We start from the raw sequence: 27512 nt of genomic DNA on the forward strand, positions 1-27512 counted from the left end.
GCGTGGAGACTCGTCCAGGCGTTCGCCGAATCCATCTTGAAAAAGAAGGAGGAAGCGGAACGCCTGAGACAGAGGCAGCCACGCTACCCGTCACAGGAGGACCAGAGGCGCTGGTTTAGGCCGGTGCCTTAGGTTCTTGTTCTTGTTTTGTGTCTTTGTTTGTGAGTTATTTTGCCAACCCTCCCTAACTGTTCCCACTGCGGGATCCGGTTAACGGGAGGGGGCTATACCACGTTGCGAATTAGCTCTTGATTAATTTCGGGCTGATTCGCAACGTGGTGGTGTGAATTATAAAAACGGCGTAGGCGTCCCTAAAGTAATGCCTCACGGCAGTTCCAGGGTGGCCCACAAAAATGCCGGTCATGAAAAAAAAAAAAAAAGGCTGGATCTCCTGTAGGTTGAGGGTTCTTGAAGACAAGGGCCCTCAGTTCTACAAGTGCTTGGAGCGAGGGCACATTGTGGCCGCCTGTAAGGCTTCAAGTATCGGAATGCGGGGGATCACAAGGAGGGGCTGCCGCAAAGCCACTAGTAGAACAGTTTGTCGGGCTGATCAAGGACGCACCGGGGTGGTACTTGGACCGGTCTGGGAGAGCGGCAATCGGCGTGATGAGCCGCGGACATCGAGGTCGGCGACGGCTTTGTAGCGGCTAGGATTGGCGGCATTGACGTCATGAGCTGCTACGCGTCGCCGAACCAGCCGATCGCCCCTCTCCTAGAGGATGTCGCCCACAGCCTGATGGGCAGTCGTTCTTCGGGCCCGCGGGGTGGCAGGGACAAACTCGTCGCCGGGGACTTAAACGCAAAGTTAATGAGGATCCGCTTCGTCGGACCGGCGTGGTGACGAACTGTTAGACGTCATGGCGGCCTTAGGGCTGTCAACGGCTAACAGGGGAACCACCTCGACGTTCGTAAGTAACACTTCGAGCTCGGTGGTGGACGTCACGGTGGCGTCGCTGTCGGTCCTCGGACGTATTGCCGGTTAGTCCGTTCTCTCCCACGTTGAGAACATAAGCGGCCACTGGTACATCACGTTCGAGTGTACCGACGGCGGGCGTCCTCGGACGAGGCCTGACCTGCTGGCTCACAGCGTACGCAGCGGCTGGAAAGTCGGCCCGGAGGCGGACGCCGATCTATTCGCGGCCGGTCTATTGATCGCCCGATGTATGGTGCCCACACCGGCCGATCGACTGGTCTCTGTGAGCGAGGTGGCGGAAGAGCTTGACCGGAGAGTCGAAGTCACTTGCGAATTCGCACTCGACAGAAAGCGTCCGCCATCTACCCGGGGACCTGCCGTTTACTGGTAGAACCAAAGCTGTACCCTTTTTGATATCCTGGATTCGGCGTTCTATTTAGTTTGCTCTTGGATGGTAAATTGGCGTTGTCCATCTTTCTGTGTCCAACTTATCTAATACTTTCTCCATTGTTTTGGAGACTAACTGTGTTCCATTGTCTGAGAGAAGTATTCTAGCATAGCCGAAACGATAGAAGAACTCTCTTTTTAGAGTATCGGTAATCGTATTAGTGGTAGCTTGCCCTAGGTAGTATGCTTTCACCCATCTGCTGTAGCAGTCTGTCGCTACAAAAAGGCAAGTCTTACCGCTTTACAGTACGGGTACTGTCCCATTAGAACAATTTTAACATCCTCCCATGGCTGATGGAGCTGTCTTGGTCGCATCCGGTCGTCTTGCTTCCGGTTCAGCGGTTTAACACAAGCACAAACGTGACTTGGTATAGTCGGAAGCAATCCGAAATCATACAATGGCTAGACACTCACGTTCTACGGCTGAATACGGTATTTAAGCGGGAGTAAGTTTTCAGCTGGCATATACAGTTTAAATTATGCAGTGATAATGTAATGTTGTGCGTGCTCGTTATTTCCTCTCTAATCTATTTTTATGTACTATTATATCTACTTGAAGTTTATTAATAAAATTTAACTATTACAAGTGAAATGGTTGATTTTGTACACTAGAAAATAACATGCATTTTCAAAATGATTACCAAACTATTGTTGTAAATTAGTCAATCAGAAATCAAGTATATTAAATAGACTTATAAAACTAGTAACAAATTACAAACTGATATTGAGTTCACAAGTAACATGTATAAGTAAATTTGACAATATATTAAATATACTTAACTTGCTTAAATGTATGCATTACAATTAAAGGTTTTAATATAACGTTTCAAAATTAATGAATTGTCAACTCAAAGAATTAATACTCATTTGATTGTAAGGTGTAAGTTAATTCTAAACTACATGTAAAAAAAAACTAATAGGAGCAATTTATCAATGGAGTATGTCATATAAGGAGCTATAGTGAGATCAATAACTAATATTCAATTGTGTGAGGTTTAGTGTGAATGTTTAAATTGAGAAACTATATAGTTTCTGAGAAGACAAAATAAATTTAAGTTGAGGGACTACAAATGTAAGTATAGACAAAAATTGTGAACAAAAAATTAATATTAGCGACTGATCGACAATGGATTTTAATAATTATAGGTAGTTTTACATAACGTATTATCAATGAGTAAAATAATTTTGAGATTCAACAGGATAAAGTTTACCACCCACCTCCAAGAAGTATTAGAACTCTAGGGAATGATTTCAACAATAATTTAAGATTTTGACTTGACTATTGAATGTACTATTACAATATCTATTCGATATGACAACAACAAATGTGTAATAATTAACTTATATTACCAATAGACCAATATTGAATAAGAAATTTGAAATCAACCACGGGGTTGCTAAAACTTGATTTAAGAATTTAAGTTAGGAAATAGTTGTATGCAAAGTTTTCTACAAATTACAATATTAATGTGAATTACCGTTACAAAATTGCCAACAATATAACAGCGAGAGTGTTGACTAATAATAATTGACAATTATTTTAGTTAAAAATAATGGCGACTAGGAATAAGTATCGAAAATAAAACAACGTCAACTGGACAGCTTGGCAATCCAAAACAGAATGTGAGAGTAAATTTTTAAGCGCATAACCGCTACTCCGACCGACTAATTAGACCAGTGATAAGAGAAGCGACGGGTGACTAAACAGTGTGACCACAATTTAAAGATAGACTTTGATAAGCGCAAACAGAGGATAACTAATATTTCGTATATTCTTCAAATTTATTTAATTCAATAATAAAAACTTTTACATTTTTTTTTTAATAAATTTCCATAGAAACTAATTTAATATATACACAAAAAATGGATCAACTACAGTAATAACTAGTATAAATTATATATATTGTAAGAAATTGAATTAAGTAAGTACAAAACAAAAATTATAAAACCTATACTTTAAGACCTTAAATATCATTTAGTTTAAAAATCAAATTGAATTAATTTATTGTATGCTAAACTATATTGTTTAAAAAAGTATTATAGCCACAACAAGATGAGAAGGTATAGGAAATGTAGGACAACAACGTGTATTGAAACAGTGGATAACAATTCAGGACAAGAGACAAGGGCGCTTTAAAAATTGTTTTACTAAATTTTATCACTTCTCCCCTAACCTCTTTTCACTGATAATTTTTTTTTAATAAGCAATATAAAAAGGGATTACTTGATAACTTTTAATTGAATAATTATAATAATATATATATTTAATAAGGAATTTTAACAGGAAAAAAATTATTTAGAAAATTCATTTATTAAGAAATCATCAACAAATTTATAAATAAGAAAAACAGTTAATAAAAGTAACATTTTTTTCTACATCTAATACTTGGAAAGTGCTCAATATTTTCATTATGTTTAAATTTGATTTTAAATTCACAAAAGTGTTAAACTTTTAAGTCTATTCTGAGATGAACAGGATTTTAGATATAGACATGCATGTCAGTATTTATTTTTTTTTTAATTTATAGTACGTAACATAAGCTTTAATTTTATAATGTGTTTTTTTTTTTTTTTGTGTCTGTTGTCACTATTTCTCAGCTCTTACTCAACCTATTTCTTTCAACAATACGTCAATATATCGCAAATCGTATCTAATCGAAGATATTACCCTTTAAAATTGAAAATAATTCCCTTGTTGTCCGTAAATGGGGGAAGTCTTTAAAAAAATTAGAATTATAAAAATCAGTAATTTTTGACATTTTTATTTATTAAAAATACCATAATTTTATCAAATCAAAATAATTCTTTTTATATTCTGACCTATTAACTACCCACAAAGGAGGATTCATAATAGGACTTATTTACATAAGTCAACTTTTTCAACTAAATTTTTGAAAATATTCTGGAAATATTGCGTCATTTAAATTTATGTTAAATTAAAGTTTACAATATGTACGATAAATTGAATTTTGATTTCGGAGAGGGAGTCTGGGAAATGGGTTCCACATCCAAGGATAGCAACAGGCGCGTAAATTACCCACTCCCGGAATATTGAGGTAGTGACGAAAAATAGCGTTCGGGCAAAAAAAAAATTTGAAAAATAAGAATTACCCTAATATGGCGTAGTTGATTTAATAAGTATAGATTTAATCTGACAGTGTTTAAAATCACTATCATAAAAAACGGTTCGATGCAATGAATTTTATTGATCATCGTATGTATACACAGTAATCATGAAGAGATTGCGTTTTCTTCTGTTCTTTTCTCAATACGTATTTCAATGTTTAATACCGTAAAATAATACATGAAAATTCAAATTTTCACAAACTTTAAAACGCTACAGAATATTTACTACTGAATATTAATAAGATATTTTTTTACTAAAATTTTTCTTAAATTCTACTCTACAAAATAGCTATCTTAGATTTTTTTTTTACATTTTATTTAAAATTTAAAATTAAAAAATAATTAATATTTTTAATAAAATGTAAAAAAATTAATTATTGAGATATAGCTATAGACCTAACGTATAACTATTATTTAAAAAAAAAATCAACTAAAAATATTAACTGGATCAAAAGTTATTTAAGTTGTCAGTGAGTGGTGGGCGATCCCCTGTATATATATATATATAAATATATATATTGATGACAAACACGCGTGTTGATGGTGTGTGATTAGCTTGGCGTGGGGTGGGGTGAATGCATTACGATACTCTAGTCTCAAGGCAATAGACGACGGCATACGCTAGAATAATAACACGTGGCACGTGGAGAGTTACAAACATACTTTCATTCAGGTGAAACTTATATAAACGTGTTAAAAAGACTTATAGAAATTTCAATTTAATGTTTAAGATGATTTTGTATTATTAAAATTATGATTTTTAATTAAACTAGAAAATAAAATATATCATTATATAATATTGCGGAAATAAAACAGTTATATTATCCAAGCAGCAACTGGTTCTTAATTAAAATAAAGCAATTAAGAAAAATAACTCAATTGTTGCCGGTAATTCATGTATAATTAGGCGGTAGATTTTTTCTGTAAAAAACAGAACACGGTACCTTCACTAAACTGCAACATGCTTTCCCGCTCGGATCCTAAAATATTTAGGAATATTATTTAAAAATATTTTAGGGTAATCTCATATCATTTTTCTAAAATGTGTTATACTATTGTATTGCATTATACCTAATATTTCGAAGTTAATCACTAGAGGTGACCATTTGTTATAAAGGACAACTTGGTCCTTCATAAACTATAGAAAATTGAAAAAAAAAACTGAGAGAAAAAGTATTTTGATAAAAAAACATTTTGAAAAATTTTAATTTTACTGATGCTAAAAAATAAAATAATATAGAAAGTGCTGCTGGGGTAAGAGTCTTCCTATGCCCCTACTTAAATACTGGCTTGATAGCCCTGTGTCTGATAAAAATATTATTTGAGCTGTTGATACAAAAGAGATTGAGAGTGTTATAAATTATTGTTGTTATTTAGAAAATAAGTACACGCAGGTCACATGATTTTCATACTTATATTTTATTTAATGAAACTTATTTAACCTTTAACATGAACATTGATAAACAATGATACAGTGATGCCACACATCACGACATCTCTCTTTTTTTATAAAATAATAAATTAACATCAATTTATNATCGGAACGTTTGTTAGCAAAAGTTCCGTTCCGGAGCAAACTCGGAACGGAACGAAATTTCACGTTCCGGAACAATATTTTTGTTCCGTTCCGTATCCCTGCATGTATGTTTAATAATTATATTCTTTTTACAAACTTTTACATTCCAACTTGATTTTTAGGAAAAGTTCCGTTCCGGAATAAATATTGGAACGGAACAAAATTCGCTCCCTTCCGAATCCCTGCAAAAAACAAAAAAATATTTTTTTAAAAAAGTCTAGGGTTTTCCAGCTGAATTAGACTAATTTAGATGCCCTGAGTCCGAAAATGACCTTGGTTTTGTTCTATCAGGTCAGGATTTTTTGCTACAGAAATTTTTAAAAATCGATTTTTCGTAAAAAAACATTTCTTTGGATCATCTGCTGAGAAACCCCGGAAGATTTTTTCCGTTTTCCTCAAGAAATAAAAGTCAACGTATGCAAATTTATTAAGTTTTTATTTACTCCATCAAATTAAATAAGAATATTTATCATAATATTAGTATAACAATGAGCAGTACGTGACACAAAAGTTCAGAGTTCACGGCATAAATCGGCGTTTCTTCGATTCCCGATTGTGAGCAGCTGCTGGGTTGTCTCTCTTCAGCATCCAGCAGTAGTCCGCCATCATGACTGCGTCCCACCTCCCCTGGTACCTATCCACCATTTGGCGCATGTCCTGACGGAACCTTTCTCCCTGCTCGTCGCTCATCGCCCCAAGGTTTTCAGGAAACTTCTCCATGTGTGAGAACAGGAAGTGCATCTTTATACTCATCAAACACCCGAGCTTTTGAAAGGCCTCTATCATGCTGCTGATGAGTCTGGCGTGGTTTGCTGCCTTCGTGTTCCCCAGGAAGTTCTTCACCACCTGCACAAACGATTTCCACGCGGCGCACTCTAACGTGTTCATGGACTTTTCGAACTCTGTGTCCTTTATGAGCTGCCGTATCTGTGGCCCATCGAAAATGCCGGTCTTCAGCTTCTCAATGGTCAGTCGCGGAAAGGCTCGGCACAGGTAGTTGAAGCACCTCCCATCCTTGTCCAGAGCACGCGTGAACTGTTTCATTAACCCAAGCTTCAAGTGTAGCGGTGGGATCAATATCTTCTCCCGGTCAACAAGAGGTTCGTTTATGATGTTTCCCGCACCAGGTACTAACTGCTCTCGTGGCGGCCACACTTTCTTTACATAGTGCTGGGCTCTGTCTCGACTGTCCCACATACATATAAAGCATGGGTATTTCGTGAACCCGGTCTGCTGACCAAGTAGAAAGTTCACCATCTTGAGGTCGACGCAGATGAACCATTGGTGCTGCTCATATTGGATTTTGTCGAGCACGTACTTCACTGCTTCATATTTCTCTACGAGAGTTGTGGAGTGAGCAAGAGGGATTGAGGCGAACTCGTTCCCGTTGTGGAGGAGCACACACTTCAAAGAGCGCTTGCAGCTGTCAATAAAGAGTCGCCAATCTCTCGGATCGTATGTAGGAGCCCCGAGTTTAACAAGAAGACCGGCGACATCTCGGCAGTACACTAGGTCTTCCTCCTGGCAGAAGTAGCCCATGTAGTCATCATTCCTTCTACGAAAGAAAGTGATATGCGCGTCCTCGCCANGAAAGTGATACGCGCGTCCTCGCCAAGTAGATTTTTCTGTTTCAGTCTGGAGGCCAACAGCTCGGATGAAGTCTTCGACAAGCTGAGATCCCGAACAAGATCATTAAGCTCACATTGTGAAAAGGGCTGCCGACCATCTTGTGCTTCATACTCCTCGTCTGTTATATATCCTCCCTCGTCTGCAGTGGTGGCCTCGTCGTGGATGTCAGGAAGCTCTGTGAACGCTGGAATTTCTTCGCAGTGAGCAACTGGCGGCGGGCAGATGGAAGGTCGGGGTACTGGAGGCTGTGCCGATTCTTCCGGTTGATGCCAGTAGTATTGATAGCGCAGAAGTAACAATCCGATGCATGGTCTAAGGGCTCCCTCCAAACCATCGGAATCCCAAACTTCAGTGAAGTTTTCGTGCCCTTCGTCCACCGCCGGAGGTATTCCACGCAGTTCTTGCAGACCGTGTGCGGTGCCCAGGGATTATCTTGGTCACCCAGCTTGACTTTAAAGTAAGCCTGGTAGGCGTTCTTCACAAATCCCGTGATGTTCTTCCTGTCCACTGAAAGCGTGTATTCTCCGCAGATGTAGCAGAAAACGTCAGGATTATTCATGCATGAACGTCGCGCAGAAGCCATATCAATCTGAAATAGATAGAAATATGCAGTTTACTGTCAGACAATAAAAATTAGAATAAATTTTACACAATAAGAATAAAAGGCATCTATTGGAATGATTAACTGTTACAATCTTAAAGGCTTCTTTTGTTTTCATATGTCCTGAATAATCCCCTTAAAACCCCTAATATTAGCATATTGAAGCGTATAAAAAGGCTTACATTTCAGGGAAAAATGGTCATTTAGGCATATGGCTGTATCTCAAAAAGTTGACCTGATACAGCAAAATCAATGTGATATTCGGACTCAGAACACTAAAATTAGTCTAAATCAGCTGAGAAACCCATGACTTTTTTTTGGTTGTTACCCAGTGTAATATTTATACAATATAATATTCCTATATTAAATTCTCTTTTTTATGAATCTCCTATTTCTAACAAATACTCCTCCTAAGTCAACTTTTACTTTGAAGTTTCTTTCACCAGTGCCCTTATCTATTATAATACCTTTATTCCATAATTTATTTTTTCTTCTTATTTGCAACCAAACTAAATCTCCTACTTCAAACTCATCAGGTTTTTTTACATTCCTGTCATAATATTGCTTTTGATTACTAGATTTTTTAACCAACTCCTCTCTTATCTCATCATTAGATAGTATCTTATTACTTAAACAACCTGAAAGTAATGTTTTAACACTTCGTTTCATCAAGATCTCTAAGGGAGATGATAAATGATCGCATATAGGAGTATTCCTGTATTCCATTAAACACTTTTTCCAATTTAATCCTTCCTCTAAGGCTTTATACAACACTTTTTTTTACTGATTGTATCGCTCTCTCAACCATACTATTAGATTGAGCATATGTTGGCGATGAGTTCACTAAATCAATATCATACTCTTTACTAAAATTTAAAAATTCTTCTGATGTCAACTGCTTACCTCCATCAGACTTAAGTACCTGTGGAATACCGAATCTAGCAAATATTGCTATTAGTGCTGCAATCACATGTTTGCTATCCAAAGAGCTTAGTTCAATTTCCACATATTTTGAAAAGTAGTCTACCACTAGTAAAAAGTTTTTGTTATAAATACTAAATATATCCATACCTAATATCTGCCACGCCTCATTTGGAATTTCACTTGGCTTCATTGGTTCTTTACTTTTAGATTTAGCATATTTGGAACAAACTTCACAACTTTTTACTTTAAGTTCGATGTCCTTATTCATACTTGGCCAAAACACTGTTCTTTTAGCTCTTAGTTTACATTTATTAATTCCTAAGTGATTGAAATGTATTATATCTAACACTTCTTTTTGTAGTGAAGTTGGTACTACTATTCTATTGTCCTTTACAATTATATCTTTAATTATAGTAAAAGAATCTTTATGTTGCCAAAAGTCTTTATATCTGTCCTCTAGCTTATCATAACTAGACCATCCGGATCTAATCCAGTTTTTTATTCTAATAAAGACCTCGTCCTTTTCTGTTTCTCTTCTATACTCCTCCAGTTTACTTTTAGACATTGGAAAGTTCTTTAAAGTGTTTTGCACCTCTATACTACTAATTTTTAATGCACCTTTATTATTATCCTCCTCTATATAAGCTCTAGATAGTGTATCCGCTATAAACATTAATGAACCTTTTTTATATTTAATATCAAACACATATAACTGTAGTCTTATCCTCATTCTCTGAATTCTATACGGAGTATAGAAAATTATATTAAAAGTATATTAAAAAACCAATGGTTTTTTAAATATAGCTTCTAACGGTTTATGATCACTTTCCACTATTATTTTTTTACCATAAATATATTGATGAAATCTCTCACATACCCAAAATATTGCATAAGTCTCTTTTTCTGTCTGCGCCCATCTCATTTGAGTTTCTGTTAATGCTTTTGACGCATATGCTACCTGTAAATTGTTTTGTAGCAACACACCTCCAACACCACTATGCGACGCATCCACAGCTAATACTATATCTTCATTTGGATTGAAGTATTGTAATACTGGTACTTCACATAAACTTTTCTTGAGATCCTCCAACACTCTATCCTCATTAACACTCCACTGAAAATCTGTTTGTTTTTTAATCAAATCTCTAAGAGGTTTTGTTTTATTTGAAGCATGATGAATAAATTTAGACACATAGTTGTACATACCTAAAATATTTCTACATCCTTTTTACACTTTGGTGCAGGCATATTTTTAATTGCTTTTACTTTACTTGGATCTGGTTTTATACCATCACTTGAAAATTCATGACCACCAAAAATTAACTTATTCACTGCCCATTCACACTTGTTTTTATTTAATTTTACATTGTTCTTTTCTAATCTGTATAACACTTCTAATAGTCTCTTTTTATGTTCCTCATCATTTCTACCTGATACTATTATGTCATCCATATACACCTGTACTCCTTCTATTCCATCTAACAATTGAGAAAAATATTTATAGAATACCTCTGGAGCAATGTTCAAACCAAAAGATAGTTTACAAAAACAATACCTACCAAATGGTGAATTAAAAGTTGTTAATTTCGCACTTTCCTCATCTAAAGAAATTTGATAAAACCCTTTTTTGGCGTCTAACTTACTGAACACTTTGGCTCCACTCACTTTACTTATTATTTCATCACAAGTTGGGAGTGGAAAATATTCCCTTTTTAAATTTTTATTTAGATCCTGTGGATCTAAATATATTCTCAACTCATTATTAGTTTTTTTCATTACTATTGTTGAGTTTACCCAATCTGTAGGTGTGTTAACTTTCTTTATAATATTCATATTCTCTAACTTACATAATTCTTTCTTTAATTGATCTAACAAAGGAAAAGCAACTTTTCTAGGAGCATGTACTACTGGAATAGCATTCTTTCATTACTAACTTAAAATTTTCCTTAAAATTACCTATTCCCTCAAATAAATGATTGAATCTTTGTTCAATTTCTTTTAATAGGTCTTTCTGACATATCCTATTACACTCTTGTATTCTATTTATTAGTTTTAATTTAATACAAGACTCTAAACCCAAAATAGGTGAATCACTATCCACAATAAAAAATTCTAAGTTTTATAATTTACTCTTATTAGTTATACAATCTAAATTAACTTTACCAAAAGTAGCAATATTTGTACTTGAATAATTGATTAATTTTTCTTTGCATTTCTTTACTGATAATGGAGTAAGACCAGCTAGTTTTAGACTTCTTAACGGTATTACATTTGCCTCTGCTCCAGTGTCCAACTTGAATTTCAGTTTCTTTCCTTTGATTACCAAATCTTCCTCCCATTGAGTTGTTGAACCTTGATTTTTTTCCGGTTGATTTTAATTAGTGACCCTAAGCATAGTTCATCACTACTACAACTGTCTTCTTTGTTAGTTCCCACTGACTTAATATGACTAAATTTGACTTGTTTCTTATGTTTATCACTTTGCTTTGCGTTTCTTCCTTTGCACATTTTTGCAAAGTGATTAAACTTATCACATTTGATACACTTCTTTTGATATGCCGGACATTTATTGATCTCATGTGTCTTGCTACATCTTTTGCAATTTTCTATGTTCTTTACAAATGAACTTCTGTAATTTTTACTTGATTTTTTAATTCTAAGTATTGCATTTTCTTCTTCTGTCGTGTTCATTACATTAGATTGTTTCATTGCCGCATTAAACTTTCTTGCCACATCAATTACCTTATCCAATGTTACATTTGCTTCATTTAATAGTTTTTCTTGAAGTTTTTTGTCATAAACACCAGCAACAACACGATCTCTTATTAGTCGGTCTTTCATGTTTCCAAAAATACAGTTGCTTTCTCAAAGCCGCAAGATACTCTTCGAAACTTTCATCTGTTCTTTGGTTCCTGCTATTAAATTGAAATGCTTCGACACATTCATTTATTTTAGGTTCGTAATATTCATCGAATAATTTTATAATTTCTTCCACACTTTCAAGTTCCTGTCCGCTCACCAATGTCTCATACACGTCCCTGGCTTCTTCGCCTATTATGTGTAGAAATATATTTATTTGTTCAATATGTTTTTTCTTATATATGCCCGCTGCAATGCTGAACACATTAAAACTTTTTTTCCATCTCGGCCATTCGATTTGTGCCTCACGAATATTAAGTTCTGACGGTGGTTTGAGCCCTTCCATGGTCACTTTTGTTTTTTCTTTATTTATAATTAACACAAATAATAAAAGAACAATCCTTTCGACTGCGCCATGTTATAAATTATTGTTGTTATTTAGAAAATAAGTACACGCAGGTCACATGATTTTCATACTTATATTTTATTTAACGAAATTTATTTAACCTTTAACATGAACATTGATAAACAATGATACAGTGTTGCCACACATCACGACAGAGAGGGAGATGTAAGAGACTTATGATTGGTAAATTTTTTTTATATGGTAAAACTATTTTATGGTATTTATTCCATTATGAATGGTATATTTGAGTCTCAGACATCAAAATAACTGTATATATGAATCACAGCAAATAGATTTTTTTGTCTACGTTATAGATATACTCAATGATTGGTTGGTTGGTTATGTTGTTTATGGCTTACGCATTCATGATAGCTGTTCGTTTGCATTTTACATATTCGATGATGGTTATGATGACAACACCACTAGTTGCTGCATCTTACTCTGATCATTGTCCAAATGCAGTAATTAATGTTGGAATAAATTCTACGACAAAAGAAGAAAGACAAAATTGGACGTTAGAAGAACAAGCTATTGCAATGGCATCTTACTTCAGTGGTATGTTAGTTACTGTATTTCCAGGAGGAGTATATGCCAATAGAGGATACGAAAAAGAAATAATGACAATTTGTATGACTGTTACTTCAATTTGTTTAATTTTTATTCCTATAGTGGCTGTAAAATTGAAAAGTTGGATAATTGTGTCTTTACTTCGTTTTATTATTGGGTCAGTACCTACTTACTTTAAGTATTTTATAAGCTAATTAGTCAATGAAAATAACAAAAATCAATTAAAGGAATAATTGTAAAATAATAATGACTCAATTTAAATAGATTTTTCTAAGTATAACTATGTTAAGATATAACTATAACTGTTCTAGATATGTCTATAATTAAATATGCGATACACATAGTCCTATATTTTGATGTAATATATTAATTATGTAATGTTTTGCCTGCATAGCTTCTTTTTAGCGGTTGACGGCGACGGTACTAAATTAATACACCGTTACACTAATAATAAAATATACGCTATTTTTCTTTACATGTGTTATATACACATATATATATATATATATATATATATATTGAAAGGTTACAAATATAAAAAAAAATCAAATTAATTGGCCGCAACGAAAAATTTGTAACTTTCATGGCGCATTGAAAAATTACAAGAAAAGGGTCGCCAATCTATTGAGGTCTCGCTCAATAGTAAAACAATTAAACAAAAATATAAAATTACGAAATATTAAAGTTGATGTCCGTTGATTCGTTGATAGTAGATGTACACCAAAACCTCGTGACAGTTGTGACATAACCATATTAATGAGGGATGACCTTATACAAGGCCGTTGCCCGTACTTTATAAACTAAGGGGAGATGTTTTTTGAAAGGAAAAAAATACACGAGTCCATTGAAGATGGAACACGCAAAAAAAAAAAAAATATGATGGTTAAGTTAAATTAAGGGGATTTTATTAAGTAAAAAAAAAAAAACAAAAAAAATTAAGTTACTACGAGGCAAAAAACCGAATGGTCAAAAAGCCTCGTCTAAAAATTAAAGGGGACAAAGAAAGAGAGAAAAAAAACAGATATTAATAAAAAAAATACTAGTTACATCTACACTTATATTATTAGAGAATACCATGAACGTCTTCGGGTACCAACCGGCTATTAATCGCGGCATTACCGCTAAGCACGGTGGGTATACGCCCCAAGTATGTGACTGGTTTTAGGCAGTTGGGCTTAGCTTGCAAGACGTTGAGACACCCCGGAATAAAATGCACTACGTCACCACATTGTACCAATAATACATATCACCCATAAAATATAATATAAAACCTATAAAAAAAATATGGATATAACATGATAGGTGGTCTTGTAACATGCCTGTCATGTTGCGGGACCTAAATAAAAAATAGGGGCACCTAAAAAAAAATTTTAATAATAAAAAAAAATTCGCCACACGTGCTTATGGCACGGCGCACTAATAAAAAAAAAATTCTGGCTCAAAACATTATAAAATAATAAAGATACAATACCAGCCCCGAAGGTCTAACGAATATGGAGGCAGGTTTAGCCGACGCCAATACACCAAAAAATTACATAATAAATAAATATCGGTCACTCACGGCAAAAAAATATAATATAAAATAGTTATAGCGCACACAACAATAAAAAAAAAAAAAAACGCTACAGACGAAAATTAGCAACGACTAGTTCCGATGATGGCTAATTTCCGACAAAACGTCCGGCGTTTGACCCGGCGATCCGTTGGGGACAACCCGGCTAGCCTTTAGAGTAGGGGTCAAAAAAACCCAGCACAGTGGGGTCGCGGCACATTAGTGACGTGGCATAGTTGGATCAAGTATAATGATATCTGACAGTGATTAAAATCACTATCAAAAAAAACGCTTCGATGCAAATCTTTAGATAATGTTTAATTTAAAAAAAATTGATGGATTATTCCAAAAGCTACATGATCTGCTAGTTCCTTATTAATATCCTGATTAAGATAAAGTATGTCGAATAAAAAAGGGATATAAATATTATTTCTCATAAAAAAATTATGTTGATCCATACACTTTTCAATAAGTTAAAGCATTATAAAGTTAAAAATGTAAAAAATAAAATCAAGAATTTTCACACAATAATAGCATTCCGTAGCTATTTTCACCGTGAAGACAAAAAAGGACAAAATTTTTTTTTTTTCAGGATAAAGTATATTACATTAGCTTTAATTTGAGATATATATATAAAAGTGTCAGACTTTCCGGAACACTTTCAAAATTTAAGTTAAAAAAATTAATTTTTTGTCAAAAAGTTGTCATTTTAAATCCCCCCCTATGGGCAGGTAAATTTACAAAAAAAATATACCAAAAGAAAGATAATGATACCATGCATCTATATAAAAAAAAATTATATTGATTTGGTTATTTTTAAAAAAGTTATAGTAATTTTAAGTAAAAAAAATTGAAAAAATTTCGAAAATTAACGATTTTTAAATTTGTAATTTTTTTGGAGGTTTCCCCCATTTACGGGGAACGAGGGAATTTTTTTCAATTTTTGAAGGTAATGTCTTTGACTAGATACGATTTGTGATCTTTTGACGTATCATTGAAAGAAATCGGTTCGGTGAGAGCTGAGAAAAAGTGATAACAGACAAAAAAAAAAAACACATCTTAGTAAAACCAATACCTTCTCAGCTTCGCATCGAAGCTAAAAAACTTAATACTATCTGAACTAATAGCGCTGCAGTATAACCACACGATACCTGAGTAGCTACAATAGTACTAACTAACGATTAAATTTTCAACAAACGATTTCTTAAGGGTGTGCTCAAACAATCAATAATAATAGGATTATTATGAAAGTTTCTAGTTTGACTTCTTTTAAATCTTTCTTAATTTTTCGTATTAGATAATTGACCATATTTTGCTTTCTTATAATGAAAAATATCCACAGCTTCAACCGGAAATTTGATTAAAAAGTCACAATAACCTATCTATATTTTATTTACTAATAAATTACAAGACTGTACATAAATGAAACTCAAAATTGATTGAATAAAGCCAATAATAATTATTATTGAAATTAATTATAATTAATTGAAATTATGTATATCATTCACTATAAATATAATTTTTTTTTTACACTTCATAAATTATTAAATAATTTCTCATTAAATAACAATTACCAATAAGGCTTTATAAAGGAAAATGATTGATTCAAAACATGTTTTTATATTTTATAAAAAAAAATGATCACGTATTGTAATAATTATAATCGCTAAATGCAGAAAGGGCACATGTCCAATATTTTACAAAAATCACTTAATTGCATAATCGAATTTAATGTTGATAAATACATGATTTTGAGCAGACGAGGCACATGTCCTATTAAATAGATCCTCGTTAAAAATAATTTAAAATTTCGTTAATTGCAGAAAAGGCACATGTCCTGGACATGTGATCTATTTGCATCAAAATTATACTTTAGTAATACTATCGGAACTAAACTTCGTGAAATCACTTTATTGTGTGACATGTAATATTGTTTTATTTATAAATTTAATTTAGTACAATTTTTTATAAGCAAAGATTGTGATGGTGAAAACTTTGCTATAACTACTTATAAAATAAAATGATTATCAGTGAATAAATATTGTACTAGTTGAAACGTTGTAGCCGTGTACAAACGATCATAACGTGTAAAGCTTTAAAATATGAGTTCAGACGTCGTGTGTATTAGTCCTCTCAAAAGAAAAAAAGGTGTTTCTAACAATGATAAATATAAAAGAAATATTATTAAGCAAGCAAAAATCAATAGGAAGAAACATACAAACTGGATTGGAAAAATAGTTGCTGCAAAAAATGATCCTTCATTAAACCGTAAACAATGGTAATTTTATCATATTTAGTTGGTTTTGTTCGCTATTAATAACTAGTAGCTTTTATATTTTTACATTAATATTTTCGATTAACAGTTGTTCAAAAAAATGTCTCAAAGACATTCAACAAGAAAAACTTGAAGATATAATGAAAATATTTTATGAGCTGCATTCTAGAAATGAACAAGACCTTCATCTTCAACGAACAATAGAAATAAAAGAAATTACTAGAAAACGAAAACGAATAGAAACAGAAGAAGAAAAATAAAAAATAAATCCAAGTGTTCAGTATTTTTTAATAGTAGATAGACGGCATATTCAAGTATGTAAGAAGGCTTTCATTAACGTTTATAATATTTCTAATAAAAAGATTAGACGGCTAGTCGATTTGCTAGAAAATAATATTACCCCAGTTGATATGAGAGGCAAAAATATTAGTGCTAATGCTATGCTATATGAGTATTGTCTAAAAATACATGAACATACATAATACAAAAATATAATACATAGTACAAAAATACATGAACATACAAAACATAATGGTATACAAAGTTTTCCAACTAAAGATTCTCATTACACAACACGATTGAAAAAATATTTAGACCATAAATTAAATTTTAAAACTATGCACACAATGTTTATAGACAAGTATCCAGAATTAGGAGGTAAAATTAAATATCAATATTATAAGGAGTATTTTAAGAATAATTTTTCATTAAGCTCTGGTGCTCCAGTCAAAGATGCTTGTTCAAAATGCGAAGAATTAAATACAAAAATAATGAGTAAAGATTTAAATGATGTTACAAAAAAAGTTGCTGCTGCGGAATTACTAGTTCATAAAAATAGAAGCAAAAATTTTGCTATAAAATTATAATAATATTAAAAAAAACAATAGAGATTTATCAACAGAATAAAAAAGTGTTAGGTTTTTGCTTTGATTTTATGGCTATAGTTGACTTACCTAAAATACCGGTGCAGGAAGTATATTATTATCGTCAGTTATCTGTCAATACTTTTGGTATTCATAATTTAAACACGAATAATTTATTTTGTTATATTTATCATGAGGTAACAGCAAGAAAAAGGCCAAATGATGTATGCTCTTTTTTGGTTCACTATATTGTGATGGTGTCACGTTTTCATAATCGTGAGAATTATTTTAATAAAATACAGACAGCACATCCGCTGCCTGAGACTGATGAATTAACAAATAATATTTATTGCCAAATCGGCAATAAGTATAATTATTATAAAAACCCAATAGACCTGACCATCGTGGTCAGTCGACTCCAGTGCCTTGTGTCATTCATCAGTCTCAGTACTCGGTTGTCGCTGTCCGGCTTACTGTTTAAAGTAAAGTCTTTGTTTATTCCTCTTCTAACCTATATACTCTTTTCCTCGACATTTCAGAGTATTTGTGTCTTGCACTTCGTCTGCACCTCATACCTAGGTGTTACTCTTATTCTCCCTTCCTATAACAACAGCCTTTCGACACCCACAGCTAACCCGGAGTGTCAGCCGAGCACGGTGACTGCTGTACGACAACACGCACGTGAATACCTAGACAGCAGGCACCACCCCCTCATATTCGTCTTCGTACACACAGTTACACATTCACACTTTCACTACACCATTCTCTTTCCTGTGTTACGACAATATTAATAGTTTTGTTGATGATGATGTTAAGGAATTACGTTTGTTTTGTAGCAATTGTGCTGAGCAAAACAAAAACCACGCATTACTCAGAATGATTATGGCTTTTATTGAAATTAAAAAATTCAAAAAAGTTCAGTTGTTTTTTCCACAAAGAGGACTTTTGTTTTGCCGTGTGATCGTGACTTTGCATTGATAAAAAAACAACTGAACAGAGTGGATCGTCTATACATTTTAGAAGACTATGTAGAAGATATGTCAAATGTGGTTTCCACAATTCTATATTAAAAATATTAACGCATTAGAATGATTAAGCCGTAATAAAACATTTAAACAACGTCGTACAATTGAAAAATTTTTAATTTCTAAGTACCATTATTTTGAATGTGTATCGGAAAAATGTGGAATAATTAAGGCAAGTGAATTTATTGACGGAATAATATCATACGATTTCAAATTGAGAAAAAGCAATGCAATGCTCATAAAGTACCCAAAAATACTAGTTTATACTTCAAGCTTATCAATTTTGAAAGTAAAATGAAAAATTTGAAGCAACTAGCGAAATATATTCCAGAGCCAGCATTGCAATCATTTTGGAATTTTATATTTTCGTTACAAACTGAGACACCTCAAGCAAGGCAAAATAGAACATAACATATTTCTATTATTAGTCACAGTCTGATTTGAATTCCTTCTATAAATGGTTTAGTACATTAGGATTAACACTTAATATCTCAAAGTGTCGGGTTTTCACGTTCCATAGGATAAAATCCTCATTAGTGTTTTCTTATAACCTTGAGTCAATAAACATACAACGGGAGACTAATTTTGTAATGGACCTTGGATTAAGATTAAATTTTAACCTTGACCCTAACCAACATATTAATTATGTTTGCTATAAGGCGTTTAAATCACTTGGCTTTTTACTAAGATTGGCAAAAGACTATCAGCTAAAAAAATCTATTAAAACGTTATACTGTGTTCTAGTAAGACCAATACTCGAATATGGTTGTGTTGTTTGGAATCCCCATACAGCAAATGGTTCATTGCAAATTGAGCGGGTTCAACGCAAATTTTTGTATTTTGCCAGTGCCTTACTTAAAATTCCATGTACTCCGCATGACTATTCTCCAATAGCCAATGAACTGGGACTACAGTCCCTAGCTGAACGGCGGTATACTGCAGGCATCAGATTTTTAGAAGGAATAATTAATGGCAAGGTCGAGTCCTCTGCACTGGTTTCTCTTATTAATTTTAAGGTTCCTCAGTGCTCTACCAGAACTTATACTCCCTTTTTTGTCCCGTATGCCAGCGGTTCCCAAACTTTTTTAGCTCACGGCGCCCTTTTTGAACTAAACTTTTCTCAAGGCGCCCTTCCCAAGACATAGCATGACTAATCATAAAAAATGAATAAAAAAACAAATAAAAACCAGACAATTTTTTAATTATAATACAAGAATATTTATTTAATTTTAGTTATATACTTTTTACACATTTTAATTATTTTTGAAGATTTACATTTACGTTTATATTTAGAGGTCGAAATAGATAGGTATAAAATTAATGTGATGGATGTGCTTGCATATCACTGCACATTTTTTCAAATCTTGGAATTAAACAAGACACAGCTACTTTCATTTCTTTTTCAACATTGATTTTGGTTCGATACTTGCTTTTTATTACTGCAACCGCCGAAAACCCAGCTTCACACAAATATGATGTCGAAAACGGAATTAAAATACGTTGAGCCTTATCACTTAAAAGAGGATATTCATCTTTTATAGAAATCCAAAATTTGGTTAAATCTATACTGCTAAATTTAGTCTTCAAACTATTGTCGCAAGACAACTCGATAAGACTCTCTTCTTCGGTAGAAGTAAACTCAGATGGAGCAGTAGAGTTGAATGGATCTTGAATCCAAGAAAATTTATCTATATTTTCATTTTGAAAGTATTTTTCAAACCAAATGACGAGTTGTGATAGGTGATCTACAAAAATAGACTTCATATCTTGAGAGATTTTAACTCCGTTAGAGGTCAAAAACTGCTGTAAAGTTAAAAAAGAATCCTTACTCGTGCCTTCATTCATTTTTCTTCTCCATAATTTGAGTTTTTTAATAAAAGCTGAAATTTTTTCCATTGACTTCAAAAGGTGCATATTTTTTCCTTGCAAAGAGGTATTCAGTTCATTCAGTTTATCAAAAATGTCACACAAATATGCCAATTTTATTAAAAATTCTTTATTGGAAAATTCACTGGCATGTTTATGTCCTTCTTCTTTAATAAATACATAAATTTCCTCTCGTAGTTCAAACGTACGTAGTATCATATTACCGCGCGACAACCATCGTGCACTGCTATAGTACAGCAAACTTGTGTGTTCAGCTCCCATATCTTCACATAGTTTTTTGAAAAATCTCGATTTCAGTGGACGAGTTTTTATATAATTGACCACATTCACTACACATTCTAAGACTTGGTTCAGTTCAGGACTCAGATATTTTGATGCAAGTGCTTCTCTATGAATAATACAATGAGTCCACAGTGCATCAGGAGCTTTGTTTTGAATAAGCGCCTGTAATCCTCCATAGCAGCCAGACATAGAACGAGCGCCATCAGTACAGACACCAACACACTTAGTCCAATCTACACTATTTTCAGACATAAAATTATCAAGAATCTCGAATAAGTCCTGAGCCTTGGCACCAGCTGTAATATTTTTACAAAAGAGTAAATCTTCTACCATGTCATCATTATCTATGAACCTTATGTAGCATATCAAATGAGCATCCTTATTAATATCCGTAGCCTCATCCAGCTGCAACCCAAATGCCTTTTCTTTAAGTTTTTCTATCAACTGATCATTGAGATCATCTGCCATATGGTGAATTCGGCGACTAATTGTATTATTAGACAACGGCACTTTTGAAAGTAATTTCCCAGCCGATTCGCCAATCATAATGTTTACCATATCTAAAGCAGCTGGTAGGATAAGCTCTTCTGCAATTGTATGAGGTTTCTTACATTTTGCGATTCTAAAAGCAACTTTATAAGAGGCTATCAATGCATTGTTTGGTATTGATGCATTATTAAAAAATATACTTTTTTCCTGTTTTAGTTCTTTCCTCTTTCTATCAAAGTAATCGCGAGATTTTCCAACCGCATACTTATGATTCGTTTCCAAATGGCGCTTCAATTTACTTGGCAACATGCATTCTGGTGCTAAAACTTTCATACACAATACACATAATGGTCTTTCTTCACCATTCACTTCTGTAGAAGTAAAACCAAATTCCAAGTAACTATCATCATACTTCCGATATTTTCGTTTTTTTACAGTCGGGCTGTTACTGGTTGAGGGTATACTTTCCTCCTCTACACAACGATTATGACTGTTCAATAAAAATCGATCCATGATTTACAAAAATTAACAAAATTTCTATATAAAAACGACGAACACGATAGAGCAACACACTACGCGAGACTGGCGGTCATACTAATCCGAAAACAAATTTTATCAAACGTCTCATAAAGTCATGACTATGGTCTAAAAATAAATTTAAACTCATTAATGGTGGTGGTTATAATGCGACAGAACCGATAACGATAAACAGTTTATCAATTTTGTGAAGTCGGAGACATAAAAATTATTTTTCTCTACCGATATTATAGTAATCGGTTTTGTCGCATTACCCTCGCCGCCGTTATCGAGTTAAAATTTATTTTTAGACCAGGTAAATTTCTACGACGACGCGGCGCCCCTGAAAAGACATCGCGGCGCACAGTTTGGGAACCACTGCCGTATGCTACCAAAAATTATTTAGTTAATGAGCCATTGAGGCGTTTAATGTCTAGCGCCAATAAGGACATACATTTCTCTAGTTCGTTGTTCAACACTTAATTTAAAATGGTTAACTTCTAAAAAATTGTTACTTTGTACGATATTATGTAATTGTGTATTGAATGTATTATAAACTTAATTATTGTATTAATTGTACATATCCATGTAAAAAGGGCTCAGCCCGTTGAATTAATAAAATAAAATAAAATAATTAAATTTCTTGTTATTTAAAAGATATAAAATATTTGTGATTCAATATTAGTATATAATCTACTGTATATTATTTAATCATGTTATTTTAATTTTCATGCATATTATAGCTATTTATTTATAAGAAAACGGTTATTTTCAAAATATAAATGGCAACTTGAAGCATAAACGGTACATATCCACGACCTTAAAGTCCTTTAGATAACTACAGTTTAATTATATTTCTTAAAGTGATTGTAGGAACATGAATACCATGTCTTAAACTATATTATTCAAAACATACAATTTGTAATTCAATTTTTTTTCAAATATATTAATTTTTTTGTGTTTCCTGAAAAATTTTAAAACTTGGACATGTGCTCTTTTTGCATTTAGCGTGATTTAATTATTGAATTTAGATCCTAGAGCTAGGTTTTATTCTCGTTGATAAAAAAAAATAATTTTTTTTTTTTTTTTTTAACAAAATTTTAATTATTACGCTATCTGTTACAATATTGAACAATAAGCTTAAGTGATAACATAAAAAGAAAAAAAAAACAGACAGAAGAGACTGAGTGAAGAGACCTCCCATTGGAGGTACTTCAACATGAATATTAATTTAAATTTAAGGTATTAGTCCTAACATAATATTAATAATAGTGATAATAAGTTGGATTGATATATATACATTTTTTTTTTTTTTTAAATTATAAAAGTAGGTCACGACACCACTGTCTTTTTAATCTTTTGTGGGGATTTCCTGGAATAGTTGTAGATGATAGTTGGACAATAAGGGGATTGGAATGATGTGTTAACTTGTTATTGAATCGTTTGTAGTGGAGTTTGGCTAGTTTAGTGACGGTGGGTAAATTGAAGTCGGAATGAAGGGTATCATTTGAAATATAGAAGGGAGCTTTGGAGATGACGCGAAGGACTTTGGATTGGAACCTTTGTATACGGTTTGTATTTGATACTTTGGCTGAGCCCCAGAGTTGCAAACCGTAGGACCAGATGGGCCTGAGTAGTAGTTTATATAGCAGTAATTTAGTAGGTAGTTTGATATTTTTAGAAGTTAGGAATGGCCGGAGAAGACGAAAACGATCGTTCAGCGTTCGAGTTTTATTTTTAATGTGAGCTGACCAGGTAAGTCGACGGTCGATGTTGACTCCAAGGTAGCGTACATTTTGGGCAGTGGGGAGGGGTTGGTTGTTAAGGAGGAGGGTCGGGCACACTCCTTGCCGAAGTGTAAAAGTACAATGGATCGATTTGGATTCATTCATTTTAACTCCCCATTCCTTGTACCAGGCTTGGAGAAGGTGAAGGTGGTCCTGAATATAGCTAGAGGCTAAATGAGGATCAGGGCTAGAGGCTAAGATAGCTTTATCGTCGGCAAAGTCACCGACAAGCGTATGGAGGGAAGAAGGTTGATCAGATATATATATGTTAAATAGGAGGGGAGCTGTGACCGCACCTTGAGGTACGCCTGCATTGATTAAAGTAGGAGCAGAAAAGGTGGAACCTACTCGCACTGAGAAGTGACGGTCTTCTAAATAGGATTTAAGGATTAAATAGTAGTGACTAGGGAGAAGAGTCTTAAGTTTATATAAAAGACCAGCATGCCATACGCGGTCGAAGGCCTGAGAGACGTCCAGAAACGCACCAGTGCAATAGAGTTTTTCTTCCAAGGCATAGGATATTTTGTCTACCAATCTGTGCACTTGATGAACGGTGGAGTGGCTGTTGCGGAAGCCAAATTGAGGGTTAGGTAAAATATTTGCAGTGTCGACAATGGGTATGATACGTTTTAGTAGGAGTTTCTCGAATAACTTTGAAAGTATTGGGAGAAGACTGATTGGTCTATAAGAAGTCGGGGAGTCCGGGGGCTTTTTGGGTTTTAATATGAGAATTATAGTAGAGTATTTCCAGAGAATAGGGAAATAAGATAATCTGAGCATTGCATTGTAGATTTGTGTTAGGAATAAGATAGATTTTTTAGGTAAATTTTTGATTACTTCTGCAGTTATTAGATCAAATCCGGGGGATTTTTTTCCTGGGAGCTTTTTAATATTAAAGTAAACTTCACCAGGGGAGAAGGCTCTAGGAGGAGGGGACATCTGCAGTGGAGAGTTGATAAAGCTTTCAACTTCTTGGATTTTGCTGGGTGATAAAATGTTATAATGCGGTTGGAAGGTATTTTCTAGATGTTTCATAAATATGTTTGATTTATCTTGGTCAGAGACCGCCCAGGTACCATCGTCGTTACGTAGAGTAGGGGGTGGATTTTGAATACGTAAAAGTTTTCTAGAGGCCTTCCAAAGTGAACCATCATTATGTGAAAGTGAAGATACGTAGTTTGCATAAGCTTCAGATTTATGACTAGCAAGGAGGCGTTTAAGTTTTAGTGCAAGGGCGTTATAGTGACGCTTATCAGATGGGTATCTGGAGTGTTGCCAGATTGCTCGTGCACGACGTTTCAGTGATATGAGGTTCCTAATGTGTATAGGAAGATTAAATTCAGTCTTTCTTGGAGGAGGTTGGATTGCTGATTCCCAGACGGCCGATTGAATGTTTTTTGTGAGTAGGTTAACAGCATCATCAATGTCGGATGATTTTTTTAGACAAAGTTTTAGATCAGTTTTCTCAGATAAGGTGTGACCAAATTTTTCCCAATCTGTTCGATATTGAGATAGCATCGATGAATTGAGTTTATCGGGAGGTTGGCAATCTACTGAAAGCAAGACAGGTGAGTGGTCTGAACATGGGTCTAACAAATTTTGAGTTTGTGTGTGTAGGCTATTTGGAATTTTGGCGACAAAGATATCTAGAATATCAGGCATTTTATGACGAGATGTGGGCCAATAGGTGTAATTAGGTGGAGCGAGAATTGAAATGTTAGAGTGGTAGGCAGTTTGAAGGAGAGAGTTACCTCTAGGGTTGGAGGCACGGCAGCCCCATTGAATATGTTTAGCATTGAGGTCACCGCCAACTATATAATTATTATTTAAAGTGGCTAGGAATTCAGTAAATTGATCCGGTGAGATTTTGTGTTTAGGAGGGCAGTATGCCGCTGCTATGGTAATAGGTACATTGTTGAGCAATAAGGAAACTGCACACGATTGAATGTGATTTGTATGGAAGTTAGGTAATGGAGTATAAGCGAGTGAAGCTCTAATAAATATAGCTGCACCAGCGTGGGCAGAGTTGTCTGGATGATTTGCACGGTATGAGTGGTAGCCAGGAAAGTTAACATAGGATAAATTGGTAAAGTGAGTTTCAGAGATAAGTACTACATCTATTCTTTTTTCCTGGAGAGTGATAAGGAGTTCATTTCTATGGTTTTTAAGTCCATTGGCATTCCAAAGTAGGATTAGGAGGGAATTAGAGGTGTATGAATTATTTATCATTTTTGGATTCAATAAGTTTGGTGATGACAGTGGTCAGGAGGTTTATTAAGGGGTTAACTATTGATTTAAGTTCATCTAGGAATTTGGTAAGCATGAGATCAACATTGGTTGAAGAATTATCAGTATTATTTTGAGTGGTGCCGTTACCTGTTACATTAGCGTATGATCGAGTACTAGGTTTATTAGTGGTGTGAGAAGTTTCTTGATTGGCTGGCTGGTAGTTGGACTGGTCAACTGGAGGATGTTGAGGCTGTTGTGGATGCTGTAGACGGGCATGATTGGAGCTCACGGGATGGCGACGTCGTTGCTGGAGTTCTTTATAGACAGTACAGCCTTTATAGTTTGCTGGATGGTTGGCATTGCACAGTGCGCAGGTGGCAGGAGTTTCGCGTGACTTGGAACAGTTCGTGGAGAGATGATTTCCGCCACACTTAACGCAGCGTGGACTATAGCTGCAATAGCTTTTAGTATGACCATAAGATTGGCAATTTAAACATTGGGGAATCTGTCGTTGTTTGTGTGGCTCTTCGACTTTTATTTTTGTGTGAAGTATGGATGTGACATCAAATATATCACTATTGTTCTCATCGATCTCAAGGTCTACAAAGAACAGTGGTAATGGGATTTTGGTTTGATGATGAATAATATTGGTGACTTGTCTGACAGAATGACCAATTTCTTCAATTGCTGCTGAGATTTCGGAAACGGGAGTCGATGGATGGAGATTTCTTAACACTACTCTGTAAGCTTTATCAGATTTTAGTTGATACGTGTGGTACTCTGCATCATTGTCTTTCAGAAAGTGGATTATTTTACGATAGTTATCAGGAGTGTCAAGCTGGAGTTTAAGATGCGAAGACGTTGACTTACAGCTGAAACTGTCTGGTCCAGTGATAGCAACTAGTTCTTTGGATAGTTCGAAAAAATCTTTTACGCCTTTAACGAATATCGGTGGCGGCAGATCTAGTTTCTTTTGTGTATGCGTGGTAGAGTGCACGGACCCCTGACTTTGCATGTCGACTTCAACTGGATTGTTATCGTTAGAGTTGGCGGAGTAGGTCTCATTATCGGCAAGTACAGAGTAGCGGTTTGGAGAGACAAAGAATCTTGATTTCTTGGTAGCAGTAGAAGCGATGGAGTTAGCGGTGTAAGTGGGGGTCACCGGTGAAGTAGGTAGAGAACGTTTATTAGCTGCTGATTGTGACTGTGAGTTGTTATCTGTGTTTATATTACTGACGACTTTATTCTTGATTATTTTTATAGGCGGCACGGCGCGTACATCTGGAGGTTTATTATTAGTAGACATGGTTATCTGAGTCCAAAGGTCAACGTATGGGACGTTGCCTTGGTTAAGATACAGCAACTATATTTTAGTAGTTGATTAAATGCAGTATTTTGGAATTAGTATAACAGTTTAAATATTATTAATATTCACTTTTTCCGGCGAAAGGCTGTGCGTGAAGAGGAACTGAAAGTTTTCTTTGGGTACGATTTCGCTTCTATTATTGTAGGACTGAGGCAATTGCTTCGAGATAAACAATAATCATAATCATATCATT

The 27512-nt window shown here is 34.2% G+C and overlaps 2 protein-coding genes across 2 annotated transcripts; both read right to left on the reverse strand.

Moving 5' to 3' along the window:
• Window positions 1-10422: 10422 nt before the first annotated feature.
• Window positions 10423-12057, reverse strand: LOC126897424 (uncharacterized protein K02A2.6-like). The gene is made up of 4 exons (XM_050670985.1): window positions 11628-12057; window positions 11380-11568; window positions 11173-11328; window positions 10423-11120 (listed from the first exon to the last, which is right to left on the reverse strand). Exons 1-4 carry the CDS (start codon window positions 12055-12057, stop codon window positions 10423-10425), a joined length of 1473 nt encoding a protein of 490 aa, XP_050526942.1.
• An 8023-nt stretch (window positions 12058-20080) lies between these two features.
• LOC126897425 (zinc finger BED domain-containing protein 5-like) lies at window positions 20081-21934 on the reverse strand. The gene has a single exon (XM_050670988.1). It carries the CDS (start codon window positions 21932-21934, stop codon window positions 20081-20083), a length of 1854 nt encoding a protein of 617 aa, XP_050526945.1.
• Between the last annotated feature and the right edge of the window lie 5578 nt (window positions 21935-27512).

Source organism: Daktulosphaira vitifoliae, unplaced genomic scaffold, assembly GCF_025091365.1.
Source record: "Daktulosphaira vitifoliae isolate Bord-2020 unplaced genomic scaffold, ASM2509136v1 Scaffold_2, whole genome shotgun sequence".
Taxonomy (NCBI): Eukaryota; Metazoa; Arthropoda; class Insecta; order Hemiptera; family Phylloxeridae; genus Daktulosphaira; species Daktulosphaira vitifoliae.

Excerpts from the sequence above, each read along its gene's own strand:
- LOC126897424 (XM_050670985.1), bottom strand. The coding sequence starts at position 12,057 with ATGAAAGACCGACTAATAAGAGATCGTGTTGTTGCTGGTGTTTATGAC. Across the intron at positions 11,329-11,379 it reads TACAAATATTGCTACTTTTG|AATTTTTTATTGTGGATAGT; the intron begins GTAAAGTTAATT and ends TATAAAACTTAG. Across the intron at positions 11,121-11,172 it reads TCATTTATTTGAGGGAATAG|TACATGCTCCTAGAAAAGTT; the intron begins GTAATTTTAAGG and ends CTATTCCAGTAG.
- LOC126897425 (XM_050670988.1), bottom strand. The coding sequence starts at position 21,934 with ATGGATCGATTTTTATTGAACAGTCATAATCGTTGTGTAGAGGAGGAA.